This window comes from Symsagittifera roscoffensis, chromosome 8, assembly GCF_963678635.1.
Source record: "Symsagittifera roscoffensis chromosome 8, txSymRosc1.1, whole genome shotgun sequence".
In the NCBI taxonomy this organism is placed as follows: domain Eukaryota; kingdom Metazoa; phylum Xenacoelomorpha; order Acoela; family Convolutidae; genus Symsagittifera; species Symsagittifera roscoffensis.
Genome location: NC_087069.1, coordinates 18600379 through 18617558, shown reverse-complemented (window position 1 = coordinate 18617558; position 17180 = coordinate 18600379). Strand labels below are relative to the sequence as shown.

At 36.6% G+C, this 17180-nt stretch overlaps 1 protein-coding gene across 1 annotated transcript in view; it reads right to left on the bottom strand.

Annotated features, from left to right (window-relative positions):
* LOC134853340 (spectrin alpha chain-like) overlaps positions 1-17180 on the bottom strand; it is a gene marked incomplete in the record, with an annotated part of 65877 nt that overhangs the window by 29422 nt on the left and 19275 nt on the right. Inside the window, 16 exon segments of the mRNA XM_063869317.1 lie at positions 416-530; positions 1038-1231; positions 3117-3319; positions 3904-4073; positions 4446-4651; positions 5075-5134; positions 5220-5249; positions 5939-6089; positions 6494-6621; positions 6955-7212; positions 7483-7596; positions 8092-8327; positions 9223-9349; positions 9824-10009; positions 10781-10961; positions 11524-11547. Of these exon segments, the coding sequence (XP_063725387.1) occupies positions 416-530; positions 1038-1231; positions 3117-3319; positions 3904-4073; positions 4446-4651; positions 5075-5134; positions 5220-5249; positions 5939-6089; positions 6494-6621; positions 6955-7212; positions 7483-7596; positions 8092-8327; positions 9223-9349; positions 9824-10009; positions 10781-10961; positions 11524-11547 (2383 nt within the window).

The window sequence follows — 17180 nt, the reverse complement described above, 5'->3', positions numbered from 1 at the left end:
GGTAGTTTTTTGCCATACAAAATTTAACTTTTAAAACTAGTAAGTGGCAAGTTAAGTCGTTTCAAATTGAATTGAAGCAGGCAGCTTGCCCCTAATAATACCTTACCATACGCAAATTTTATCATTCTGTACTTACATAGCGGGTGCAAATATAAAATTGAAAAATTGAATTTATAGAGAAAGTCCATTTTTTTTGCCAAATTTCTTACATGTTCTTCACTGAAAATAATATTTTTTGTCGATTTTTAAAGCTAAAATTTCGCCCAGATACGAACAGTTTGGATGATATTTGAATAATATTTGAACAGTTGGAAGCATTTTTAATGCAAGAACTGAACACAGGTTGTTGCAAAAAAAAAGGAAGTAATCATATAACACAAGTTGCCAATATTGTTCAAACTTTGTCTCGTTTTACCTCTTCCAGCCTGTTTTCCCTGTCCTGCATCCACTGCTGGTTGGTGTTGAACTCCTTCTGCATAACCTGGAACTCCACATTCTTCTCCAGCAACTCCTCCCTCTCGCCATACTTACTACACACAAATACAAAAAAGAGACTGTTGAAGTACCAATACTACCCGTATCAGGGCTAAGTTTCAAAATTCAAACAGCCGTATGGTGTTTATGAAGTAAGTTTTGGGGTACAAGATTATCAAAGTTATCAAAAAAATCAAAAAACATGAAATTTTGAAAATCTTTCTTTTTTCAAGATTTTCTCCCAAACACAGGGTCAAGTACTAAGCGAAAAGTTTTTCGACCCAGTAAAATAATTTTTATTCTGACATTTTGACTCTAATTTCTGTTGCTTCTTATAGAAATGTGACGTTTAGCATACCAAATTTAACTGATGGATTTTTCTCCGCACAGTGCTTCGCAACTATAAACGCCAGGTCTAAAGAGTAAGATCACCCCCTCTCCTCAATCCATCTCTGATAGCTATTAACCGTTTCATGGATAGAAAACGGTTTCTCATAAAAACACACTATGGAAACACAAGTAATAATTTGTTCAAACGAACTTTTGTCGAATAGCGCCCTTACTTGTGCAAATCAGTGAGTCCATAATCGATACTCTCCACCCTCTGTTTGATGTCCAGGTACTGTGGGTGGTGTTTGAGTACCTTCAGATACCCTGAGATGCGCTGGATCTGAGGAGTCCTCGCATCCATCTCGTGCATGAGGTCCTGATGGCGATCCAAGTGGGCGTGGGCCGAGTTCACGTCATTCGGAAGATCCTGAGACAAGTTTCAAAGCAATATTAAAATTTAGTTTTGCTGTGATTGAATTTCAATTCTTTTTTGTTATCCAGAAAAATGATCTTCAGAAAAATTCATGTTTTAATATTTTTCTAACACAGATTGCGTTTCTCCCATCGATGTTTTGCTTCAGTTTAGTCAATTTGCAAGATATTGATACCCTGAATTCAGGAGCGGATTTCGGGAAAGGGCGACGGGGGGACGGACGCCCCTCCTAAGATTAAGATTAAGGCGATTTATCCACGGGGGAAAGGACCAATACGAGAGCTGTACAGCTCAACACGGCGAACCGCTGTTGTGCCCCTGTTAAGGAACTACATGCAATTTTTTTGGTTATTTTTCTGGGCTGGGTGATGTTGCTTCACCCTCAAGCAACGAGCACGGATCATGGTGGGCCTCGAACATCCGACCTTTCGATTGAGAGGCGGAGACGTAACCACTTCACCACCGCTCCTCTCGGGGAATCGACCCCCTCACCAACCAAAGGACCCCTTTGCTATTATTTTATGACTTCCATTTTTGGCTGACCAAACCTAAAATTTTTTAAAGGCCATTTTGTCGCCAATATGCACTAATTTTGAAGAGGAGCGCGTGTCGAAAAAACGCAATTTTTTGTCAAAAAATTCCAAACAGTGCCAAAAATAATTTTTTAACAGTGCTTTTTTAAACGTCCATATTTAAAAAAAAAACTTTTTTAACAGTCCAAACAGTTCCAAAATCCAACAAAAATCAAAAAAGGGTGTTAATAATGTTCTGGGAGCTCTCAGAAAAAGAGATTGGCCGACTTTAAAAAATGTCAACAAAGTTTCGAGTTTTTTTTTGAAAATTCGCCCCCAACCCATCTCGAGAAAACACTAGATTCGCCCTGCTTGAATGACTTTCACAACAACTGAAAAGTGTTGGTAAAAACAAAGATCATACATTTGTATTGTTTTCATACATTTTCGAAAAACAATAGCAAAAAAATTAAACCATTTCTGCGGCTTTTTGAGAACAATTGAACAGACTGGTGACAAAAAAAAACTGAGTCTAATATTTTTTTGAAAAAAATGCTTCCCATACAATTTCCATATACGACACAAAAATTTGCCCTAAAATCTTTTTGGTTTTTTTTTCAAGCGCAAATCGAATTTTGTACGCAAACAAACATTTTCCGAAAAAAAATTTTTTGCATGCAAAATTTAAATTTTTGTGTGCATAACGTAGTCCTGGATACGATAATATTGGCTTTTTTCTTTTCACTTAAAATTTTTTTTTCAAAAACCCTGAAAATTCCTATTTCTTTCGTAAGGCGTGTTTATGTAAGCCTTGATCAATGTCTGATAAAATGAAAAATTCAAAAACTTGAAATAATCATCATTGAAAAAATTTGCCAAAAACTAAAAGTTTGTTAATTTTGTTATATCATTTGTGAGGGACAGCTCGAAGACAATTCTAGTCGGTTTCTATGCATTGTAAATGCAAGACCGTCCAACCTTTGCTGCTTTGAGTACCCAAAGTCTTTGTCACTTGTGTTTGGTTGCAAACACTACCGAAAACTTGCCAGAAAATGAATTTACGAACAAAAAACTTTTTGGTTTTTCGAGAAAATATCTATCATACAATTTCCATTTATGGGAAAATGCTTGTCATAGAGTTTTCATACAATTTTTTGTACGTATGGAATTGTATGAAACTCTATGAAAAGAATTTTCCCATTTATGAGAATTGTATGATAAGCATTTTTGGTCAACCCGGGATGTCAGTTCAGAATCTGCGGAGTTGAAAACTCTTCCCAACTATTCTCCGGTCGTCATTTGCATGTGTTGTATAGATTTATACCAGAATATGATGATTATGAAAATATATAATTCTTGAAACTCACCCCCTCCAGCATCTCATTCATGCCGTCTATCCACTGAGTGGCATCTTTGAACTCTTCCTCAAATCTGAAGAAGTCCCCCATCTCCCCTAGCCGCCTCTCGTGGTCGTCCGCTTTGTTCTGCAGAGAGTTGATCTTCTCCGCTATCTCGTCCAACTTCTTGTCTATGTCTGGCCTACTCTCGGGGTGGATGTTGGACAGATATCCTACAGTCGAAAAAATCAAAGTAATCAAGAGACTGTTTATACCTATGCAATAAAAATTAGTGAAGTATCATGATGAGTTGAATAAGTCAGACAAGTACTAGAATTTTGTTTCCGAGCCTTCGGAAGTATCTTAACCAGAGTTGGATCTAAGATTTTCTCGACGGGGGGTGGATTTTCAAAATTTTTCGAAACATTTTCGACCTTATTTTTAAAAAAAAACAGGTTAAAAAGGCCGTTTTTGGACAATTTTTGGAAACTTTTGATCTCATAGTCACTATTTTTTTTCGGCGCGCGCTACCCTTCAAAATTAACATAGGAAAACGCGTGCACCCTAAATCCGCCGCTGACTTTATTTAAGTAACTTAATTTATAAACAACAGTTGCCGGTTATTCTGCAAGTGGTTGAGGAGATTTCGAAAACAGCCGGGTTTTAAAAAACAAAAAACTGAATTATTTTTAGATTCATTTTTATAGTTTTGCCGTTTTTTGAGTCTTCAGGGAATGCATACTTTGGAATGAAAGGAAAATTTTGGCTTTAGCTGCAAATCAAAACTGTATAAGAGCAGCGTCGATCATACACTAACCAGATTTGCTCTCCAGTTCTTTGGCAGCTTCCACAAATGAGTTGATGTCGTTCTGGAATGCGGCGTGTTTCTTGGCCAGAATGCTGTTCCCATTGGAGTCACTGCCAAAGTAGCCAGCCACTAGAGAGTTGTCTTTGTCAGTCACTCTCTCAATCAACTCGTCACAGTCTCTGAAAAATAAGAGCAGAAAGTTAAAGTTATATCATTTATGATTCTTAATTTATATTTACAAAGTTATAAACGATAAATTTCAACTGAAAAGATAAATTTCAAGTGAAACAACTACATGAATTTCATGAAATTCATGAAATTTTCAAACAATAAACTATACTCGGGCAAAATGTTTTATTTTTTATTTCAAGGTAGTTTTTCATGAAAACAATTGCAAATTGAGGTAACCTGTAAAAAAAAATTCCATATAACATTAAACACAAGTTGTTGCAACAATTAAAAAACTTCCATGGCGTCAAACACAACTTGTTGTAACCATTGCAAAAACTTTGATAGTATTAAAGCCAGCTTCAGAAGATGACTGATCTAACCTCAAATACTGTTTGACTTCATGTGCGTTCTCCAAATTAGCAGTCTCGCTGGCGAACTTGTCCAGCAGATCTCCAGCTGTGCTCTCCAGTCTTTTCACCTGGTATACATTCTCTATCACCTCCGATTGCAATTCGGGGTCGTCTGCTCCGAGCTTGAGCATCTCCTCGCCGATGGTTCCGATTGAATTCTTGTGCCCGTCCAGTTTCTAGGAACAGCAGCAAAAGGTTCGAGAAATATTAAACCAGCTTATGAAGATACCAAAGACTCCATATGGAAATAATAATGCAAATCATAGACCTTTCACACATTTTCCTAGAATTATGTAAAGCTAATTTCATTGCAAACAAGCTGAGTGATTGGCGTTTTTGAACCAACCCGATAAGTGATGTAACTTTTCTATTCATTTGACAGGTTGATGCTTTTTGGTTTATCCCAAGCCAAACTAAATTTGTAAACGTACAATTTCCAACGATATGGTTATAAGTTTCCAGCTTGAAAAAAACTAGTATGATTTTAAACGATATTATTGTCGTCAGAAAAAAATTAGTCACTCACCTTGAATCACTTTCAGAAACAAAGGATTCAAATTCAAAGGTGATAAAAAAAATAATAATGAACACATACATACCTTGACGAAATTTCCGGCCTTTTTCAGCGCTTTGTTTATCTGGTTCTCGTCATCGTGGTCCTAAATTATCGATTTGAACAATTAATTTTTTTTTCTTGACAGTTACCATGAAACTATAGAAACAAAAGTAGTTAATCATGCTAACCAGGTCGTCGTGCACCACTTTCTTGTCGTGCTAAAACAAAGAAACAATTTGAATAAGAATTTAACTTCGCTCCAGCGAAAAAGAACAACAAACTAGTGTCATCAGAAGTTTCGAAAAAAAAAATTGAAACACCAAAATAAAGAATATTTTAAAATTGAAGTTTTGAAGTCACACATGCGATAAAAATATAAGAAATTGTGAGTTAATGAGAGTTTCCCCGCTTTGCAAGGTGCTTAAAAATGGCAGTTTTTGCTTTGTTTTTTATTCAAAAGATTGTCTGCAGCACAGAAAATTTTTGCAAAACAGGGTCTTTGCGGTCAGTTGGGAGATCTAAGTTGGTAAACTTAATTTGTCGATCTAAGAAAAGTTTGACAAAGTTTTCGAAAACTTTTTGAAAGTTACCCCCTTTTGAGAAAATTCTAGTCTCGTCGTCAGACCCTAGTTTTGGCGTCATTCAGCTTTTCTCATAATTTGCAATAATAATCTGGAAACAATATGCAATTATCTGTTGAACCATTATGGAAAATGCGTCTGTTTAACGGTTTTATATGTCGGCAATTTTTATGGTTTCGATGGAATTATATATGATTCGACTTATTGTTTCACATTTTGGTCATCGCGGTTCCGGGCACTTTTTGCGTACATCCGCGACAATTGACAAATGCCTGCTGAATAATCACTGGTATGAAAAGAATTTATTATGATTATTATTAACTCGCCTTAGTGCCAAGCCAGTTGTTGAGTGACGCGGCCTGACTGACCAGTCTGCTCATCTTCAACCTGTCCGCCAACTTCTTCTCCCTAATTTTCAACTCCCCCAGCACCCTCTCATACATCCTCTCTATGTTCGCCTGCTTGTCCATCACTGATCTATGCTCATCAAAGTAAGAAAGGTAAGTCCAAAATCATGTTCATAACTCATATGCGTCAGAAGATAGATTTTTTAAATGGGGTCCTATCCGAATTGATTAGTCCCATATGCTAGAGCCCATCATCGTTAAACATAGCCAACAGACAGTTGAAAAAGAGCCAAGGAACGCAAAATAAAAACAGAAACTAAATCGCCTTGTTTCGTAAAAAAAAAACGTCAACTTTCGACTTTCAATGAATTTTTTTTGCTTAATTAAAAAGCAAAATAAATTTTATGGAGCAGCAGAGTTTTAAGAAAACGTCAAAAAAGATAGCTAATGACATTGAATTCCATTAAAGCTATTTTTGTCATCTGCTGGTCCTTTTCCTTTGTGAATAATTGATTTTGACATTGGCTGACTTACCGGTCCAAGTCAATGAGTAGCTCACGTGAACTACTCTTGCTCAAGCGATCTCCTGGAGTTTCCTCTTTCAAGTGGTCTCCAGGCACAAGGCCACTGTAGCCTTCTTCATTTTGCACTTTGAATAGATTCTAAAACGGTAACTAAAATTCACTTGAGATTGTTGCAAATGTTTCAAATTTTCACCGGATGTTTCAAAAAGTCATCAGGATTGTAAATAACGGTTTTTTGGTTGTGTTATATATCCTCATAAGAGTAATAAATGATTTTCTTATTGTATAATAAATGAGAAAAGCACAGAAAAATTAGAACTGTGATTGGATCATTTTTCCTAAAGCAAAAATGCAGCATATAAAATCGAGCCATAAAAAGCCATAAAAATTTGAAAACTTAAATTAAAATTAGAAAAATTATAAATGTAACGAACAATTAAAGAAGGATTTCACGACTGGATCCTAACTTACATCTGGAAAAGTGTCCAAAATTGTCACCAATTCCCTCGATTCCACCGACAGATGTCTCGGCGCATCCGTCTGGTAAGGAATAACTACAATCGCCCTCCTCACATGCACCTCCGCAACCTCGTCAAGAGTCTGGTCAATGGAGTCTGTGACGTCATCCTGTGTTGCATCACACTGCTGTGCCTTGTTGTGTAACTCTTCGATGTTTGGTTTGTAATGTTCGACTTCGTCGATGAGTTTCTCGGTTCGTTTACTCTCAGACTAAAAAGAATGTTTTCTTTTTACTGAGGAACGGAAGTATTTCATAATTTTTGTACTTATCCATTTTTTAAGTCGGCCAATTCTCTATTAAGGGAATTTTTCTCATCAAAAATAAGTCCTTGATCAATCATTGCAAAACTTCAAAAATATATTATAGAGCAGTCCAAAACATCGCAGCATAGTTGCAGTAAAACTCCTGTAGGCCTTGAGGACCTGAGTTGTGGTAGAGTGTAAGAAGTGTGTTTGATTCAACAGTTTAGAGTAACTAACAATGAGTGCGTCTATGTTCTTGGGCCACTGCAAGCCCACTTTTCTGTCCAGATTCTTCTGTCTCTCTCGGATCCAGTTCTCACTCTCATTCGCCTGCAGGAAGTACTCGTGCGCCTGCAAATAGTTACACACCATTTGGAAAAAATAATTTACGAACTGTCGTAATTATGCAGTTCTCCTTATGGGAAACAATTTAGTAGGAAAGTTTCTGAAAATTTTAGAAGGATATTTTATAGATTCAAGGCGTATGTTTATCATCGAAGAAAACGTTATATACATTTTCGATGCCGGAACGAGACATTTTCGATAATTTTTGTTATTTTCATAGATGAAGACTTTTTAATTGAGTTTTTTAAACATAGTTCCTTGTAGACACATTCTACAAATTATTCATACCGCGCGCTTTATAACAGGCTATAAAGCCTTCAGCGTGCGTTTAAGTTCGGTGATCGGTAAATGATGAAATGAACTAAATTATCAGTGTAACAAACCGCGTCCTTGAGAACGTTTTATTATCATTAATTATTATTAATTATTAATAAACTAATTAAAATAAGTTTTTCTGCTAGTGGAACTACTGACGGTACAGACTATAGCAAACGGGCAAACCATAATGCTGTTGTCCAGGTCTTTTTCTCTTTTCGCAGCCACTGTTTCCAGAACCTTCCACCTCTCCGAAACATTTTCCTTCTCCTTCTTGATGGCTTCTTTTGCAAAGTGGTCATTGTGCATCAGTTCGTCCGCTGTGTCCATCACTTCAGTTAGAGTCGGTTTGTATTTCTCCATCTCATTCTGAAGTTTACTGTGTCTTTTCTTCAGTTTCACGGCATCAATGAAATGGCGACCTAAATAAATGATCATTTTCACTCACAGACACTATTTCTATTTTTTAGTCAACCAGCCCAGAGGTGGCGTCTTTTCTGTTATACGGCCCAAAATTGCCAAATTGTTCATTGAGCTTCTGTTGTTAACGAAAATCTTGATTTTATTTTGCTGTTATTAGTTGTTAGTAGTTTCAACCAAGCAGATTCGAGAATCATGATGCAATTTTCAAAATAACAAAAAGATTTTTGGACTGTATAGTAGAGAAGACGCCGGCGCCCTAACACGGAGGTTAATGGCTATGACTCACAATGGCGCCATTAAGCTATGACTCACTTGCAAGAGCTCCACCTTGCAAATTGCAGCGCATGTGCGATTTGAACCCGCAATCACCATCAACAGCGGAGCGCAACAATGGCAAAATTTCCCATGAATTCGTTTCCACCCTCTTATTGCTATTGTCCGAAATTAGCCACAAAAGTGTTGGATTAAGTAGAAAAGCTCTGATTGTTCCAAAAGCTCCATGAATAGATACGTTCAATGAGCATTATGTCGCAAGCAATGTTATTTCGATCTTCAGCTTCGATTCAACACTTCGACCCGTATCATTTTTTTGGCAGGGATTTCGAAAAGTTTTGTCAAGGGCCCAATAGGCCAAATTAAACAAAACATTTATGCGGATAAGTTTCGTAAGAGCTATCGAAGGGGACGAAACTTTTTGAAAAACTGTTTCTAATCCGAAATTGAAATGAGGCACTGAAGTTTTAAAAAGGAAGAATTGGGATGAAATTTAGGCTGTTCTACATACAAGCAAGAATCTAAAAAAAAGATAAAAATTATAAAAAATCACAGGGGTGGGCGCGTAGGTAACAAGATCGGAATGTTGAGCTTTAACTGTACTAGAGAAATCTAAGTTACCTATTGTGATGTTTCCGATGAGTGGCTCCCTCTCCCTCATCCATGCCTGGGTGTCATCCACCTGTCTGTAGAACTTGTGCAGCTCCAGCGCATCCTCCTGCCACTCTTTGTGTAGTCTCATTGGCTCCTGATTACAATAAAGAAGAATATTCATGTCTTAAATTACATTCATTGTACTACCAAAACTGCGAGCGTTAATGGAACCCACCAAATATACTATCGCATCTGTCCAGAATGAAAACCTTATCCAGAAACATTACCCAAAAAACAGAAAAGTTTGATATTTCGCATCTGCTAGTTAATAAATGATTTTTTTCTACCTCTTTTCATTCATTTTCATGACATAGTGACCATGACGTTGGCAAACGGAGTCTGTTTAAGTTTAGCACCTGGTAAAATATTTTAATAATTTGACTTTTCCCTTCACCTTTAATGAATGACCTTGAGGAATTCGAAATACTGTGCTGTCTTTGAACTTAATTTGAACTTTTGTCCTCCCCTGACCTTGAGACGGCAAATCAAAAAGAGTGCTGTTTTATCTTTGAACGTAGATCAACTGTTTTGGCCTCCCTTGACCTTGGTGACTTGGTGACTGACTGACCTTGAGGTTGACATATCTCTTCTGGAGTGTGTCCTGTCTGGCTCTGATGGTGTCCCTGTCGAAGTGGTTGGCATCGAAGAATGTCTTACTCAGAGTGTACATGGTCTCCAGTGCGTCTCTGTGTTGTCTCACATCCTCTTCTAACAGTTCGTGTTTCTTCATCAGTTTCAGACACGAATTCATATCCTAAAAAAACCGCTTTTTTTCTAATTTAAGTTCATGTCTTGGAAAATATGATTATTTTTCAAAATGTACGGGTTCACATATCAGGGGCGGATTTAGGGGAGGGGGGGCGGACGCTTCCCTTTTCCTTCAGGGATTCGACCCCCTGCCGACCCAAAGGGTCCCCCTTTGATACTTTTTCAGAAATCCATTTTTGGCCGACCGACCCTAAAATTTTTCTAAAGGCGCCTAAAACTTTTCTAAAGGCGCCTAAAAGTTTTCTAAAGGCGCCTAAAATTTACTAAATTTGAGGGGAAGCGCGCGCCAAAAAAACGCAATTTTTTGTCAAAATTTTTCAAAAATGGCCCAAAAACGGCTTTTTTGACTGTTTTTTCAAAAATTTGCCTGCGGCGCAGAAAATTTAGCCAAAATAGGGGCAAAACAGTGCTTTGGGAGGGCTCGAAAAATCAATTTGGTCGACCTAAAAAAAAGATCGTCAAAATTTTTGATTTTTTTTTTGAAACTCCGCCCACCCTCGAGAAAATCCTAGATCCGCCCCTGTCACATATTAATTTTGTAAATTATTAAGTAAATGCACGAAATGATTTACGACAATTTATCCTCAAGCAAAAGGATTAACGTGCTAAAAGCTTATCTCTTTACGGAAAACCGCTTCTGCGTAGCGCTAGCCACAGCCATACTGGCAATCATAGAATCCGTGCATGATCTTATAGGACCCATAAGGGATCTACAAAGCCTTGCAGCTGCCAAGTCTAAAATGGTCAGTCGTCGTACCTTGCCGGGTTCCCTGGCAGCCAGTTTGGCCTCAGTAGTGGCCATCCACAACTCCAACTCCTCCGCCATTCTGAAGTACCTCTGGCCTTCCAGAGCCTCCTTCAATCTCTCCTCCCTCCCCTTCATCTCATCCTTCAATTTCTGCAAGTAGCCCTCAAGACTGTTCAGTTTGGACTGGACACTGGAAAAATGGGCTGTTAATTGCGGAATGCTATTCGCAAAATAAATCTCTTTACGGGCCAAATTATGGACATCCAACCTATCATTTTGACCAAATGAAGATCGGCCACCTCATAAAGTAATTCATAACAGAATTAAAATTTCTGAGTGCTGCTTGCAAAGAACTATTAATTACGATTGGCTCATAGTACTCAAACCTAGTACCAAGTTAAAGTCCACCCCTATACTGCTTTGGGGGTGACCGATGTTCCTGTTTTGTTCCAGGGACTTGAAAAGAAGGCAGACAAATATAGAAGGAAAACCTAGTAAGACCAGAAGCTGGCTTAAAGTTTCGTGCATATGAAAAACATAGCTGCAGGTTGCCTTTTTGCTGAAAATAATATTAAAGGTAAGCCTTTCGGATTGATTTCACTTCATAAATGTAAACAATTGCATAGATAAATTGCATTTTAGTATCAAGCAGAATGTTCCAGAATCGGCTTCTGGGAAGTCAGGTTATAGCAGGAAGAAAATCTGGCAAAAGAAATCAATTAGATTTTTGTGACAGAAATTAGAATTTTTACCTCTCATGTTCAGTTTTTAACATGCTAAAATACAAACAAAAGGATGACAACGAGAATTTTAATGTTCGAAACAAAGTAATCACTTTTGCAGCAAGGCTCATAATGAAGCGTTGAAAATGAAATTTGAAAAAAAACAGACCGCAGGGGTCAAAAAACAAACTTCTTGTGTAATTATTTTTGAATGAATTGCTTATTTTCCCCCAAAAACCAATTAGGGTCATCAAAATGCAATATTTCTACAACTAACCTCAAGTATACAGGCTGAACCGATTCATTGCACAGTTTTACGAGATAAAATCTTTTGAATATTTTAATTTAGGTGATCAACTGATAAGCCATTGCATTTCTATGTCATTTTATTTCGTCCAATTAGTTTGCATTTTTGCTCAAAATGCACAACTTGTTCAAAATCATTTTCAAAGTGAATACATGGCTAGTGGGGAGAATTTGCTATAGATAAATAAAGTGCGGGTGAGAGATTTTAAAATTGGTCCGTATTTGTCTTTATGGCTTAGAATTTTCTTTATTTACAAAACAACATTTTGATCCAGACTCTCGGAGAAATACATTTGGTTAGGACAACAATACTTTTCGGTTGATAAACGAAATTCCGTCAGAATTCGCCAGTTAAAATGTCGAAAGTTGCACGGAGAAAACAAACCACCGCGAGTACAACCATTTCGTCACTTTCTTCGAAAGTTGAAACAACAAAACTGCTCGTATCAAGTGAAGCCCTGAATGTTCCAACTGTTTTTTAAAGTGCATGGAGTAGTGTTTGGTTTAGAAGAAAGGATGAAAATGTCAAAAAAAGAAAAATAATTTTAAGAAATTTCAAGAATTTTTGTTGAAAAGCAGCCACCACATACTCTGAAAACTAGAAAGTGTCGCATAAAACTTTGCATATATCACAGTTTTAAATCGATCAAAAAGCATGCCTCAAAATTTTTTCGGAACGTTGAAACGATTTCTAACATGGTTTGAATCTCCGCTTACGAGTTATTAGCGAGAAAAATTTGCCACGTTTATTATCCCAAGTTGGTCATAGTGGCAATCTTCACAACACCATAACTCTACGGAAAATGGTTTGAGATTAAATATCTTTTTGAGCTCAAGACAACAATATCTTTCGAACGATAGAAATATTTCGCCAAGAAGGGTTAGTTAAAAGGTTGAATTTGTTTGGAGAAACAAAACCAACCCGGAGAAACAAAAGGTGGGTTAAAAACAACAATTATATTTGATTATACAATATTTGATTACTACACATTTTAGTGCTTTCTATAACTCGAAGTCTAACATTCATAAAAATGCATAAAATTTTATAGTTTTTGTTCTGAGACAGTGAGGGAACATTTGTTTTTGGAGCATTTTTTCTCCAGATAAATTATTATGTTTCATTTGTTAGTTTTTGAATTTTTTGTCCTCTTAAAATTTTGATACTCAGCAAGCTAAAATTATTATGTGAATTGGAATATTGTTCATGCTTTGCATCTTCATCATACTTAATATTGCGCATTGCGCCGCAAAAACACATTACAAAGCTATGGAAGTTTAAAATTAAAAATGTGGGGTGGAGGTGGGGTCGAACAAGTTTTGGCCTTTTTCCACCACCCCCCAACGTTTCAATTTTTGCGAGTTGTTTTTGTTATCTTACGTATTATTATTATGGCTGAACGCTTCATCTTGTGATATAAGATATGAAAAACAAATGAGCTCATAATAGTTAGTTTGCTTGCCACCCGCTTCAGAATTTCATGGATAAAAATCGATAACAATAGGAAAATTTTGTCCAAAATGTCCTTACAATTCATTATTGTTGCAAACTTAGACCATGAAAATGTTATATTGTCATTAAAACAGATCATTTCCATAAAAACTCAATCCAATAAAACCCTTTATAGTGAATTATAACTTATTATAATCTATAATTGTTACAAATTATAATTATAAATTTATTATCTGTATAATCTTTTTGCAAAAATATTTGCAAGATTTTCAAAAAAAATTCTGCTATACTTATAGCCTACTAGAATTTGTATTGCCATGTTTGTGTAATTTTTTTCCGTACAAATTCACCCTTCCTGCAACACAGTTCCCAAACCCCCAACACCACCCCCACCCCCATCCCCACACAGTTAACCCCCTTCAGTTTCAGTTAAACCCCACCAACCCCCCCCCCCCCCCCCAGTTTAACCCCCATTTTACCGCCACCCCTAGTTTAACCCCTAAGCCCCCCCCACCAGTTAACTCCACCGGCTCTTTTTCCTTTCCCCCCCCCACCTGCAAATTTTTTCATGTAAATTTGTTGACCACATTGTTCGATTGTTATGAAAATTTACATACAGACTAATAAGGCCACGACAAAAATATTTGGTCTTCACACTCAACCTCGTAAAACCACTCGTTACACTAATATATTGAAGCTCGTGTGAGGTGGGGGGGGGGAGGAAAAAGAGCCACTCCACCTCCCCCAGTTTTTACCCCCTCCCCCCCCCCCCCCCCCTATGAAGACAAAAGGAGGTAAATTGGATTCGGGAGAGAAAGTAAAGATCACCAAAGACGAGAATCAAAAAATTGTATTATTATCCTTTATAATTGGTTATAATCTATAACAAGACTGCTCGTATCAGGAAGAAGCCCTGAATGTTCCGACTGCCCTTTAAGGTTTATGGAGCAGCAGTAATAACATAAAAAATTAAATGAAATAAAATAAAATGAAAAAAAAATTCAAAATTTTGAAATTTTTTAATGAAAATCATCCCCCCACGCGCCATATAAAGTACAAAAGAATAGATTTCGCTCCTTGTAACAAATCAATTATGGCGAATTAGCTCCGTTCAACCAATTTGGAACGATTTCTAAGACGGATTAAATCTCCGGTTCCATGACATTCTACCCTATTCCAATCTACCCTATGCTAATCTACCCTATACTATTCTATCCTACATACCAATCTACCCTATACCAATCTACCCTATACCATTCTACCCTATAATTAAAGCAATTGAAACTTACCCCATCCTCTTGAAGAATCCGAAACAGTATATTTCCGAACAAATCAAAGAACCATTAATTATGATCAAAGAACAATTGACGCACGTGAACAAAATATCAAAGCAACGTAAAACTTGCGCGTTCAAAATGGAAATGAGTTCAAAGCATGAACGAACAGAAATTTTAATCCAATGTTGCGTGCGTGTGCTCATTTCTACAGGAAATAAGATCGTTTTCTCTGGTTATTGCTGTCGTTTTGCATTTATGGGACCCCCATCTTGAACACTTCCAGTGAATGTTTCCATTCTTTGTTTCCTGTTTTTTCGTAAACTCGTGGCCACCGATTACAAGCGTTCGCCGATTCTGTTGGGATAAACCCCAAGAAATTTGACTCATTTTAGTAGATGTTATTCCAAAGAAAATTGATATAATGACGTAGTTTTGGTTTCATTCTTGTACGTGATTTTGAAAATTGGGGATTAAAACTTGTTAATTGAAATAAATTTCAAATTTTGAGACTCGAATTGCGATTTAGTCTTTAGAACAATTTCCTTAAGTGAAAGACTCAAATTGAGTCCAAAAATTTAGACTCAAATGAATTAACACGTGCTGTATCTTTCCGATTCTAATTAGGACTTTGAAAGATTAAATTATGATACCTCATTATGGTATATAGGGCAGATTAGTATAGGGTAGATTATTATAGGGTAGATTGGTATAGGGTAGATTGGTATGTAGGGTAAAATGGCATAGGGTAGAATGGTATAGGGTAGTTTGGAATAGGGTAGATTGTCCTGCCACCAAATCTCCGCTTACGCGTTAATAGCGCGAAATATATCGCGCGTTAATTGTCCCAAATTGGCCAAAATGGCAATCTTTAAACCCCCATAACCTTACGGAAAATGATCACAGGTAAAATATCTTTTCAAATTTGAGCTCAGGACAACAATACCTTTTGAATGATATAAAAAAAATTCCGTCAAAAATGGCTAGTTAAAAAGTCGAAATTTGTCTGAAGAAAAAAAAAACCCACCCCGAGCACAAATATTCCGTTACTTTAGTATCGAAAGTCGGAACAATAATTGATTTTAATTGATAAATTTGGCTTGTTTAGATTTGACAAATACTAAATTATAATCCATTGTTAACATTTTTAATCGATTATAATCAATTTTTTTAATATTGAAATCTAATATAATCGAATAATATTTATGGAACTACAGTACGGGTATGCAAATTTTCCTTAGTTTATCACAACGTACAAGTTGTTTTTTTTTTTAAAAATTAAAACTTTATTATGGTGGGATGCTGGTGGAAAAGAACCAAGAGCCCAGCCGTGACAATTGCTTTGATGGTTGTTTGTTTGATAATTGCACGTGCGCTACAATTTGTAAAATGAGTGCTTGCAGGTACTTCACAGCTTAAGTAATTAGTATTTGGATCAGGCTTTTCACTGTGAAACTGTAAAAACATCAAGCCATACTTGATACTGCAGATTGAACGTAGAAGTGTTTTTTTTTCTACTCTCGACCATCCGATTGAAAAGTCTTTTTGTAAGCCACTTTAAGAGAAAAAATGCGTATTTTTGATACCATAAGTCATGCTGCAAGAAAATTACAATAAAGAAACGTAGCTACTATTGAATAAAAAACGAGTATAACGAAAGTCCATCATAACATGTTTTAAATTTATGCTGTACTCTACAATAGTTTTGTAATCAATTAATTCATTCAGTTTTATTCATTGAAAACAATGGCCGTTACTTCCGAAAAATTAGCTTCTGCTTTAGTCGACAAATTCATAATTTGCACCAATGATGGAAGCTCCGACGAACTGCGCAAAATTCTTCGAGAAATCGACAACAAAACAAAACGAAATATCACATTGAGCGAGGCCTTAATGAACCAAAATGTCATTCATTTGATTTTGAAACTTCTCGAAAACGAAAACTTACAAACCGATTTGAAGCAGCGCTGTTTGGGCGTTTTAGTTAACGTTACTTGTGGTCTAGAAAATGGGAAAATTTTGTTGACAGAATTAGGAATTATACCCAAAATTCTAAACTTTTGGTTCAGTTCTGAAGCTGACAACGTTTGTCGAAAGTGGTATGTTGCTATCTTGGCGAACATTAGTACAAACTCGAGCGCTAAAAGTGTTTTAGTAACTGAGGGCGCTGTTAAATTTTTAGTTACTGTTATAAACAACTCAAAAGAAGCTCCGCCAGTTCGGGGAATCTCAACAATTGTGTTGATTAACCTAATGAACGAATTAGCCGAAACCGCATATGAGGCGTTTAGCCGCGGCGTGTGTCGAGGTTTACTTGAAATGATCCAACTCGACCAAAAAGATTGTCGGTCAAATGCACCGTGCGCTATGGATATAATTCTGTCGAAAGTTCCAGAGTCCAGAACTTTTTATGTCGACCAAGTTTGTTATCCCAAGTTGGTCATAGTGGCAATCTTCACAACACCATAACTCTACGGAAAATGGTTTGAGATTAAATATCTTTTTGAGCTCAAGACAACAATATCTTTCGAACGATAGAAATATTTCGCCAAGAAGGGTTAGTTAAAAGGTTGAATTTGTTTGGAGAAACAAAACCAACCCGGAGAAACAAAAGGTGGGTTAAAAACAACAATTATATTTGATTATACAATATTTGA